The 12,750-nt window shown below is 39.6% G+C and overlaps 2 protein-coding genes across 4 annotated transcripts in view; both read right to left on the reverse strand.

Moving 5' to 3' along the window:
- LOC118060427 (integrin-linked protein kinase 1) overlaps window positions 1-12,750 on the reverse strand; it is a 102,982-nt gene that overhangs the window by 7,962 nt on the left and 82,270 nt on the right. The gene's annotated exons all lie outside the window — the stretch shown is intronic.
- The window catches only part of LOC118060464 (rust resistance kinase Lr10), a 44,010-nt gene continuing 37,494 nt past the window's right edge, over window positions 6,235-12,750 (reverse strand). The window contains exon 2 of the mRNA XM_035073685.2: window positions 6,235-7,373. Within this exon, the coding sequence (XP_034929576.1) occupies window positions 6,235-7,373 (1,139 nt within the window). The remainder of the gene's footprint in view (window positions 7,374-12,750) is intronic.

The raw sequence follows: 12,750 nt of genomic DNA on the forward strand, positions 1-12,750 counted from the left end.
TATTGATCTAGCCGGCATGTTCCCAGGTCTAACGAGCTCTGTCATTATCTCATGAATTTCTTCACCAATTAATAAATCACAGTCTTCGCATCACTTGGGGCCTTCACGATTCCGAACAGCATGTTCAACCTCCTCTACAGTCATCATTTTATCGGACACAAACAGAATCTATACTTAATCTCTTGAAACCATCGCTATCAATGCTTGAATAGTACCTGATTGTTTCAGCTGTGATATCTTCATGCTTGTGAATGCCATCAACTCCATCCAAATTCATTTTTTAGATAAAGTGATGTGGGTTGAATACCAACAATAGAAAAAAAGAAGATAAAACACCAGTGATGAAAGTAAACAGAGGAACTAGTCTACCAATTAAAAACAACCGGTCAACCAGCTGGAATAAGTTGAATCGACCGTTTGCTAAGCAAACAACATATATGTCATATATTTTTTAATAATTCATTAATTAATTGTAGGATGTGACTAACATCAATCTATAAACTGATACGATTTTGGGCCAATCAGTATAGGACAGCGATCTGGAAGACCTCTTTAGAGACCAAAGAGCTTGTAGCTGCTAAAGCTCAACATCCAATGAGAGCTTGCAAAAGCCCTATCTATATTGCTCATATATCATTCTCGAAACTAAGTGTACCTCCTTCCGGCCAATAGAAATTCAATAAGATCATCATAAGTTATGAAAGATCTGAAAGCGCTCAATCCACTTCTGTTAACCAAACCACTCCTGTCTCTGCTTTGCAAAGTCTGCTTGGCATGTCTCTTTACAAGTTGTTGTGGCCAAATTAAGTATGTTTTTGATAAGAGCTGGGCACGTGAAGCACTTGCTGCTACGGCATGGGGAGCATCTGCATACTATTATTATTATTATTATTTCATTGTTTTATGTTCTGTTTATTTCATTGTTATTTGAATTAGTCAGTATTTGAATTGGTCAGAGGATAAGGGATTAGCCAGAGTATCCCTAGTCTTCAGCTTCCTACGTTTGTAGTTCCTATTATTAAGATTATCGTTGTAGGGAATAGCCTATTTAGGCCACTGTTCCGAAGACGGATAGTATGCAATCAATAAACAAGCACCTTTCTCTTTTATTTCTTTCCTTTTCTAAATTCTTCTTATCAGTGGTATCAGAGCGCGGTTCAACCCATGGACACGCGTGGTAAAACTAATGCGGAGTTTCGTGCTAAGATCACTGAAGCTCTCGGACGACACGACGCCAATTTTGATGAGTTAAATCAGAATTTTAATCGGGTCAACGACGCTCTTCAAGGAGTCATGGCTGAACTCCAAGCAATGAGAATTGCTCAGACCCATCGTTCCAGTGAGAAGGAAGTAAATCCTTTTGCTGGGGGAAGTTCTTCTCATGACAGGTCATCTGCAAACCTCAATGTCGACAGAAACCACACCACCCTCAAGTTAAACTTCCCAACATATTCAGGAGAAGGAGACGATCCCACGGGCTGGATATTTAAGGCAGAGCAATACTTTGAATTCCAGAACATTGACGCCCCTCGACAGGTACAATTGGCTTCCTTCCATCTCTCGAGTGTGGCCTTACAGTGGTACCGTTGGTATACGAAAAACAAGGGTCAATTACGCTGGCATGAGTTTGTTTCTGCCCTTCTTCACCGTTTCGGACCAACTGAGTATGATGATCCGTCCGAAGCATTGTCTAGACTCAAACAAACCACAACGGTGAATGCATATCAAGAAGCCTTTGAGAAACTATCTCACAAGGTTGATGACCTTCCAGAAAGTTTCCTGGTGGGATGCTTTATCGCAGGATTAAAGGATGAAATTCGTTTGGATGTTCGTGTTAAGCAACCAAAATCTCTTTCAGAATCCATTAGTGTGGCTCATCTGATCGAAGAACGAAATCAATTCCAAAGGAAACTCAACAATCCAGCCAGAACAGCAACAACAACCCCATTCCAGCCGAAACCAGCACATCCAAACACACTGGCGCTCCTGGGTCCTGTCCCGGTTCAACGAACAGCTCAACCAGCCACCCCAATCCGACACATAACAGGACAAGAGGCGAAGGAGAGACGTGAAAAAGGGTTGTGTTTCTATTGTGATGAGCGATATGTCCCTGGGCATCGTTGTTCGCGGCCTCAGATGTTCATGATGGTTGACGTGCAACAGAAGGAAGAAGGAGAAGATATGGACATGGAGATTGTGGAACCTGAGGAAGACATTCCAGAAATCTCATTCCATGCTCTGGTGGGAACCAATCACCCACAAACCTTCCAGGTCATTGGTAAAGCAGGAAACACGCAGGTGACAGTTCTCATTGATGGGGGAAGCACCCACAATTTTATTGATCAGTCCACAGCAACCAAATTGGGACTCCTTGTCATTCACGACAAAACCATCCAAGTCACAGTGGGAAATAAGGAAATTATTGAGTGCACGGGGCGATGCTTAGGCCTTGCATTATCCATCCAAGGGATCATTGTTCGTGCAGATTTTTTTGTGCTTCCTGTGGCAGCATGCCAGGTCGTATTAGGGGTGCAATGGCTGGAGACTTTAGGCCCCATCAAAACTGATTACAAGAAGCTCATCATGTTGTTCAAGAAGGGAGGGCAGACGTACACCTTAAGAGGATTGTCAAACAATGAACTTGCTCCCCTCAGTGATAGGGAGTTGATCCATTTATCAGGAGTGGGATATTTTGTGCAGATAGAAGCAGAGACACGGACGAAGACAGCCCCTGCATGGTCACCTGACCTTAATTCCATCCTGTCAAATTTTGCTCATATCTTTCAGGAACCCACAGCGCTGCCACCTGCGCGTAGCCATGATCACCAGATTCCCTTGATGCCAAATACATCCCCAGTCAATAGTAGGCCTTACAGGTACCCGCACTATCAAAAAAATGAGATTGAAAAATTGGTCAAGGAGTTCTTACAATCAGGAGTTATTCGCCCCAGTCGCAGCCCATTTTCGTCCTCGGTTCTGTTGATTAAGAAGGCAGATGGATCTTGGCGATTTTGTGTGGATTATCGGGCACTAAATGAGATCACAATTAAAGACAAGTTTCCCATTCCGGTCATTGACGAGTTGCTTGATGAATTGCATGGCGCGAAGTTCTTTTCAAAACTGGACTTACGATCCGGGTATCATCAAATTAGAGTCCAGCCGGAAGACATCCCAAAAACCGCATTCTGCACTCATGACGGTCACTATGAGTTTGTGGTCATGCCGTTTGGGTTGACAAATGCCCCAAAAACTTTTCAGAGTCTCATGAATGACCTCTTTCGCCCTCATCTACGACAATTTATATTGGTATTTTTTTATGATATTCTGGTGTATAGCAGGTCTTGGATGGATCACTTACGACATCTTCGGCAAGTGTTGAGCATTCTCTCGGACAACCAGTTGTATGTCAAGCTCTCAAAATGTCAATTTGGGGTACTTACAGTGAGCTATTTGGGGCACATCATCTCTGCCGAAGGAGTGGCAGTAGACCCGGCCAAAATTCAAGCTGTCCAAAATTGGCCAATTCCAGCAACTCCCAAGGATGTCCGTGGGTTTCTCGGGTTGGCTGGATATTATCGCAAATTTGTGAGGGGATTTGGCGTCATAGCTGCCCCATTAAATCAGCTCTTATCCAAGGAGGGATTTCGCTGGTCTGAGGAGGCCCTCATGGCTTTCAACAAGCTGAAGCAAGCCCTCACGTCTCCACCTGTGCTGCGGCTTCCAAATTTCGCACAACAATTTGCAGTGGAATGTGACGCGTGTGGTGATGGGTTGGGAGCGATTTTATCCCAAGACAACCAGCCAATTGCTTATTATAGTGAGGCATTGAAGGGTAAGGCGAGATTACTGTCAACCTACGACAAGGAGATGCTCGCAGTAGTGAAGGCCATGCGGAAATGGCGAGCATATTTGTTAGGCCGAACCTTTGTGATCAAGACCGATCATAAAAGCTTGAAGTACCTTCTTGAGCAGCGACTTACCACCCCGTCTCAAGCCCGTTGGCTGCCCAAGATTATGGGGTTCGATTATAACATCCAGTATCGCAAGGGCAAGGAAAATCAAGTAGCTGATGCCCTCTCTCACATTGCAGCAGCCCAATTACACGCCATATCTGCTCCTATTACCGACTGGTGGAAGACTCTACAACAAGAAGTCCAGCAGCAGCCTTATTACAGCAATGTAGCAATCAGATCGTCTTTGAAATTGGTCCAAAGAGATGGGGTTTGGATGCAGAACGGGAAGGTACACTTGAGCCCTACATCTTCCTTGATACCTGCGGTTTTGGCCGATGGACATTCCTCTCCTGCAGGTGGGCATTTTGGCTATTTGAAGACCCTGACCCGCATCTCTTCCAGTTTCATATGGCCTGGCATACGAACTTCGGTCAAAAACTTCATTAAGGAATGTGAGGTGTGCCAGCGTTGTAAACATGAAACCTTGAAACCAGCTGGGTTACTTCAGCCCCTTCCAATTCCGCAGCGCATTTGGACAGACATTTCTATGGATTTTGTTGAAGGCTTACCATCTTCGCAAGGATATAGCGTTATCATGGTGGTGGTGGATCGGCTCTCCAAGTACAGTCATTTCATGCCACTTAAACACCCTTACACAGCTGTGACAGTAGCGAAATGTTTTCTTGATAATGTGGTCAAATTACATGGCATGCCGAGTTCTATAGTAAGTGATCGGGATAAGGTTTTCGTCAGCTCCTTCTAGAAATCCTTATTCTCGTTGTAGGGCACATCACTTAACTACAGCTCCAGTTACCATCCACAAACGGACGGCCAAACCGAAGTAGTTAATCGGACCTTGGAGCAATACTTACGCTGTTTCACTTGCGACCACCCACAGGCGTGGAAGGACTGGCTGGCTTGGGCGGAGTATGGTTACAACACGACGATTCATTCAACGACGAAGGTTTCACCTTTTGAAGCAGTTTATGGGATCCCTCCTCCATCAATGATCTCATATATACCAGGAACTACCAAGCTTCCAGAAGTGGATCAGTTGCTACGAACCAGGGAAATCATCCTGCGGGACCTCAAACGAAATCTCATTGTCGCACAGGGACGCATGAAATCTCGGGCTGATTTGCATCGACGGGAGGTCACATTTCAGGTTGGACATTACGTGTTCTTAAAACTGCATCCATATCGTCAAAAATCAGTAGCCTTCAGGAGTTCCTTAAAGCTATCTCCCAGATTTTTTGGGCCCTTCAAGGTTCTCGCTCACATTGGACCAGTGGCATACAAATTAGAACTTCCCACAGGATCACGCATCCATAATGTTTTCCATGTCAGTTTACTCAAGAAACATTGGGGAGATATAGCCAAAGACACTGTGGTCACCCTTCCTCCAATAACGACAGATGTTATGGTGTTACCAGAACCAGAAGCAGTCCTAGATAGAAGGGTGATTCAGAAGGGGAAATACAGGCCAAGAACGGAGATATTGGTGCAGTGGAAGGGGGCCTTGCCAGAAGATTCTTCGTGGGAAAATTTATGGCGATTTGCAAAAACTTATCCTCAATTCAGCCTTGCGGACAAGGAAAATTCAAGGGCTAGGGAATGATAAGAGCTGGGCACGTGAAGCACTTGCTGCTACGGCATGAGGAGCATCTGCATACTATTATTATTATTATTATTTCATTGTTTTATGTTCTGTTTATTTCATTGTGATTTGAATTAGTCAGTATTTGAATTGGTCAGAGGATAAGGGATTAGCCAGAGTATCCCTAGTCTTCAGCTTCCCACGTTTGTAGTTCCTATTATTAAGATTATTGTTGTAGGGAATAGCCTATTTAGGCCACTGTTCCGAAGACGGATGGTATGCAATCAATAAACAAGCACCTTTCTCTTTTATTTCTTTCCTTTTCTAAATTCTTCTTATCAGTTTTCCACATGTATGCAATAGTCCTACGTATGAGAACAGAGTCATTTACTGGTCATCCCTTATCTTGCTAAAGGTCACGTCTATCTTATGATCCAATTCTCCAAGTGCCTAGTCTCAAAGTTACAGCAAGTAAGTCATGAATTTTGATGTATTTTCAATCCATACACACTTTTGCAATAATATCTATATGCTTACTTGATTGAATTATTTTTATCTGGAGGTTGTTAACGGATAATAATATCTAGTTAATAGACACAATCAATAAACTTAAAGCTTAAATAATAATTAATACATTATCAAAATTAATAATCACTAAGTTATATTATCTTCATCATCTCATCATCAACGACCAAACTGATATGAAGAGTCAATACAATCATTTGGTGGATCTGATAACTTTGCATGATTAGCTTTATCATCTTCTCCCGGCATTTGATGTGGGGTGAGAAAAGGCTTCGGAGGTATTTGTAGGGATTCAACATCCGATTCAAGCATCTCTATAGCTTTATGCATTGAGGGACGATTAACAGGCTTCAACTGTATGCACCACAATGCCACAATAATCATCTTCTTTGTAATTTTCTTTTCATGTTCTATGGCATCTTCTTGTACTTCTATGTCCTTACCTCCACTAACTTGGTCATAAGCCCACGAAGGAAAGTAAATTTGGCTTGAATGATTTGCCAATGCATTTAGGTTCTTCCTTCTTCCTACCATTTCCATCAATAACATCCCAAAACTATAGACATCTGCTTTGTAAGAGACACCTCCAATATTTTTATAAAATAGTTCAGGAGCCATGTATCCTATCGTTCCTCTAGCGGCAGTGAGGGGCACGGTGTTATTATTTGTAGGGTACAATTTGGCTAGTCCAAAATCTGAGATTTTCGGAACAAACTTATCATTAAGAAGAATGTTGTGAGGCTTGATATCAAAATGCAAGATTTGCATATCACAACCTTGATGTAGATATTCAATGCCACGAGCCACCCCAAGAGAAATCTCATATATTTTCTCATTACTTAGTGGGACGCTACCTTCCCTAGAAAAAATGTACTTTTCAAGAGATCCATTAGGCATGAACTCATATATAAGAGCACGCTTCGATCCCTCAACAGTGAAGCCTATAAGTTGCACGACATTGACATGGTGAATTCTCCCAATTGTGGCAACTTCATTGATAAAATCTTGTCCATTGGCTTTTGACTTGCCCAATAATTTAACTGCTGCAAAACGACCACTACGAAGCTTTCCCTTATACACTGAGCCAAAGCCCCCTTCACCCAACTTGTTTTTAAATCCGTTGGTTATCTTCTTAATCTCTGAGAAAGTGTACCTTATCGGCATGAGATCATTATCATGACTTTGCAAGAATTTTTCAATGTCTTCATACATGGATAAATGTCGTCTTCGCCATTTATAGATCAATAAAGTTAAGAGACAAAGAAGCCCACATGGAAATAGTAGCACATGATATATCACTGTATAGAGACATTATAACAAGGGTTAACATTGGAAACATATCAAATATTTTACAAATACTTCATTGATTTTAATGACAAGTATATGCATGTGAGCTATGAGGAACTTTTCATTCTAATTCTTCAATTTGAAAAACTTAACGTCATGGCTTTCATCACTCTAATAAATACCTCATGAAATTGAAAACAAAACTGTACTATTCATGCAAGTCTTATTAATACCATTTTTTTTTAATGATAATTGATAGTATTATTAATGAGATTTAGAAAATTAATGGCCAACATAAAAAAAAAAAATCTGATAATTTTTATAAATTAAGATCATTAATGGTAAGAAAAAAATAGAAAAGTGTTATTGTAAAGAAATAGTAAGTACTTTTAAAAATACTCATGCTTCGTGTTTGATTAGAACATTTTCCTTCTAATGCTTTAAAATCATTGTTTATAATTGAAAACAAAATTAGAAAGAATATTAGATACATTAATTTGTTGCAAAATAATATATAATTATGTATTATATAACTAAAAAGCTCAGTCTTTTACTGTGGACTGCACAGTGCAGTCCACAGTAAAAGCTGAGCTGTGTCTTTTCTTTTTTTTTTTTACTTTTTGCTTTTTTTTAGGTTGTTTTTTCTTCATTTTTTTAATGGATATTTTTTTTAATTTTGTTTTTTTTGTTTAATGTTAAATTTTTTTCTATCTTAAATTTTTTATAACACGCATTCCGGGTTTAACGGGTTAACCCAGATTTTATTTTTCTGGTTTTTCTTTTTAATTAATTTTTTCGTTTAAGTTATTTTGTTTAATTAATTATGGGTTAACCTGGTTTCATGGGTTAACCAAATTAATTATGGGTTAACCCGTCAATTTTTTTTTTCCGTGCAGTTATCAAACTTTCATGACGCGAATCCCAGGTTTGACAGGTTAGCTTGGTTTGAGGGTTAACCCAATTAATTTAGATTTTCTTTCTTTTTTCTTTAGTAAAACACTATCCCTGTTGCTTAACGTTTTTTTTTTTTTAAGTTGTCTTTTTTTTAGCTATTTTTTTTTATGCCTTTTGAGAAATATTTTTTTGCTTCTTTCTTTGTTTTTTTTTTTCTTTTAACAAAATTTTTTTGTTTAATTTTGTTTATTAATGTTAAATTTTTTTATTTAGTTATCAGATTTTCATGACACGTTTTCCGGATTTAACGGGTTAACCTTTTTTTTATTATTCTTTTTAATTAATTTTTTTTCGTTTAATTTAGTTTGTTAATGTTAAATATCTTTCTATTTAGTTATTAGACTTTCATGACACACGTTTTCCAGATTTAACGAGTTAACCTGGTTTGACAAGTTAACCTAGAATTTTTTTTTTTTGCTTTTTTATTCTTTTTAATTAATTTTTTTCGTTTAGTTTAGTTTGTTAATGTTAAATTTCTTTCTATTTAGTTTTTAGACTTTTCAAGACACATATCTCAAGTTTCACGGGTTAAACCTGGTTTACGGGTGAACCCAGTTAATTCTTGGTTGATGTTAAATTTTTTTATTTATTTTTATTTTCATAAATTTTTTTGTTTAATTTAGTTTGTTAATGTTAAATTTTTTTATTTAGTTATCAGACTTTCATGACACAGATCCTAGGTTTAACGGGTTAACATGATTTGACGAGTTAACCTGGATTTTTTTTTTTTTTTTTCGTTTAGTTTAGTTTGTTAATGTTCACTTTTTTTTAATTTAGTTACCAGACATTCATGACACGGATCAGGGTTTAACGGGTTAACTTTGGTTTTGACGAGTTAACCTGAATTTTTTTTTTTGCTTTTTTTTGCTTTTAAATTAATTTTTTTTGTTTAATTTAAATTGTTGATGTTAAATTTTTTTCTATTTAGTTATCAAACTTTTATGACACGGATTCCAGGTTAGACGGGTTAACCTGGTTTAATGAGTTAGCTCAGTTAATTCTGGGTTAACCCATTAATTTGTTTTTTCATTTTTAATTATCAAACTTTCACGATGCGAATTCAAGGTATGACGGGTTAACCCAATTAATTCATTTTTTTTCTTTTTCTTCATTAGTTTTTTTCTTCCTGTTGGTTTTTTTTCTTTGTTTTTTTCTTTTTAACTAATCTATTTAATTATCAAACTTTTATGACACGACCTTACAGTCAGACCCACGTCCGATGCTATTGTATCTGGTATTGCAGTCCAGAGACTTTTATGCTAAGGGTTAACCCAAGTTTAATGTTATTATAAATATTACTCTTGGATCAGGCGTTGCAACCAAACCTAAGACTCTTGTGTATAACTTTACAAAAAAACCTAATATTTTTAGATCTTAGCTTTTTTTGAAATACAAAAAAATAATTGATCTGCGGCAATCGCGCGGGCATATAACTAGTTTAACCTAAAGTTAAAACTTGAAATAGTAGAACAATAATTGTTGCGTGCTGATATACATATATTTATTGTTTCACAATAAGCTTGTCGCACCCCAAAAAAAATCAGCGCGCGGCATCAACTGGCGATTTTTCGTCTCGTTGTTGTTTGCTTGAATTTGGTTCGTTGGAGTCGCCACCTAGTAATTTATTGAAGGCTACTAGGAAACCGGATGGACTGGTCTTGTCAGAGATTCGCGGGTAAGGGACTGGTTGTGGTTAGGGAAGGTATCAGCACCCCTAACACACCCTACCTGAGGTAAGCTGCTTCGCGAATTTGACGTGTTAAAGAAGTTTTAATAATTGTCTTTTCGTCGGAAATTAGAAATATCACTTACGTATAAGTTAATAATTCTTAACCGTGATCCGATCAAAATATTAAATTCTTCTTTAATAAATTTGCAATTTTATCATTAAAAAATATATACAAATAAATAAAACAAAATACAAGCACACACATACACTTTCACTATTTTATTTTTGTTTCTTTTCTTTTCTTTTCTTTTCTTTTCTTGTTTTCTTTTTTTTTGTTACATCAATAATACCAAGATACAAATAAAAAAGAATTCAAAACTAAATAAAAAAAATACATCAAACAATTTTAAATTACAAAAACCAGTCCTAAAACATCTCTAGAAAATGCAGGAACAGTGCACGGAACAGTGCTGGAAGATTTCTGGGGCAGCAAACAACGGCGGCGCGTCTCCTCCACGCGCTACCGCCACTAGCGGTGCGTGGGTTGACGCGCCGCCGTAAAAATCCAGCAGCAAGGGAGGGTCTGAAAACGTGTTCCTCCCTTCTTTCTCGCCGGCGGTGACCTGCACAAACACCAAAAGAAACGCAACAAAGCAGTCGATTTTATTTTTGTTTTATTTCTTTTGTTTTCCCGATCTGCCTCTATTCTCCTTCAAATCTGCTTCGGTTTTACTTTTTCTTGTCCGATCTGGCTTCTCCTTCTCTGTTTCAGGCGGCAGTGAAGAGGAACGACTGAGAAGGGGGCGTCGCCGCTGGGGCTGTTCGGATGTGGGCTGCTGGTTTGGTCTCCACTTCTGTTGGTTGCAACGGCGGATGGCCCTGCTGCTGTTGTCTGCGTCCGGTGGAGCCGCTGTGAAGATGGAGGGGAGCTTGTCTGGCGGTGTGGCTGAGCTGGCGACGAGGAGGACTGCTGGAGGCGACCAGAGGAGAAGAAACCCACGGGTCCAAGCTGGGGAAGCGGCGATCGTCTTCAACAGGAAGCGCCGGAGCTGCGGGTTGATTTGGGTGGAGGCGCTGCTATTGAGAGGAGAAGAAGGCGCTGCTGAGGAAAGGGGTTTCGGCTTGATCTGCTGCCGGTTCGCTGCAATGGGAAAACCGGGAAGGGCTTGAGCAGCTAAAGCTGAAGATGGGGATGGTCTGAAAAATGGGGGCTGAAGGACGGCGCTGTGTAAGGGAGAAAGGAAGAAAGATCAAAACCGGGGGGTTTGGGGGGGGCTGTTTTGGCCGGTGTCCCAAAAATGCAAAAAGTTTAGGCGGCTGTGTTTTGGCTTCAGGAGAAGAAGGCCTCGGGAAACAAAATTCCAAGGGAGGGGGGCGGCAGGCTTGGTAGAGATAGGTTTAGGGTTAGGTTGTTTTTTTTTGTATTTTTTTTTGATATTTCAAAATTGCCCCCCAAAAAAAAATCAGTTTAGCATGGTATTTATAGAAAAACATTTGCTAGGTTTTTCAACTTGGTCCTCAACTTTTTTCTTTTGTAAATTTTGATTTTCTTATTTTTTTGTATTTTTTTTGAAAACGAGCAATATCAACGTCGACTCAAATGCGAAAAATCAAATGATTTAAAAATGACGCGTGAAAAGTCGAACGCGTTTGAAAATCTTTTAACAATTTAAATTCTTTTTAGACGACGTTGAAAATGCTAAAATGACGAAAAATATATTAAAAAACATATTTTTTGGATTTTCTTTGTTTTTTCTCAATTTTTTGGATTTTTTTGAAAATATATCAAAACATCGGTCAAAAATTGGGTAGCAACAGATGCCCCCTCTTTACAATGCTTACGAAGGAAAAGTCCTCAAAATTTTGCATAGTAAGTTTTGTAAAGAAAACAAAAGGAAAATGATTTCATTATCTTGGGCGACCTGCCCACACACTCACACTGATATGTTTTCACGGGCGACCTGCCCACACATACTCACTCAAGTCTATTTTCACGGGCGACCGACCCACACATACTCACCCTAGTCTATTTTCACGGGCGACCGACCCACACTCTCCCAATAGTCTATTTTCACGGGCGACCTGCCCACACATTGGGTTTACCTGAGATCCCATCTGGCGACCTCATTCAACTAGAACGAAAATATTGCGTAACCCGGTTAACCTGAAATCCCATCTGGCGATTCCCTTTAACCAAAGCTACATGAGATCCCATCTGGCGACCTCATTCAACTGGAACAAAAATATGTGTAACTCGATCAACCTGAAATCCCATCTGGCGATTCCCTTTAACCAAAGCTACATGAGATCCCATCTGGCGACCTCATTCAACTGGAACGAAATATGCGTAACTCGGTTAACCTGAAATCCCATCTGGCGATTCCCTTTAACCAAAGCTACATGAGATCCCATCTGGCGACCTCATTCTGGTCTCATTGTACGGGTGACGAACCCTATGATGGTCTCATTGTACGGGTGACGAACCCTATGTTGGTCTCATTGTACGGGTGACGAACCCTAGTGCTGCTGGTCTCATTGTATGGGTGACGAACCCTAGAAAACTGCTGGTCTCATTGTACGGGTGACTAACCCTGTGTTGGTCTCATTGTATGGGTGACGAACCCTAGTGCTGGTCTCATTGTACGGGTGACGAACCCTAGAAAAATGCTGGTCTCATTGTATGGGTGACCGACCCAAAAATGGAAAAAATGTGAAGAAGTGTGGTCTCATTATAATGGGTGACCTACCCACGTGGAAAGAATATG

The sequence above is a fragment of the Populus alba genome, chromosome 17, assembly GCF_005239225.2.
Source record: "Populus alba chromosome 17, ASM523922v2, whole genome shotgun sequence".
Classification (NCBI taxonomy): Eukaryota; Viridiplantae; Streptophyta; class Magnoliopsida; order Malpighiales; family Salicaceae; genus Populus; species Populus alba.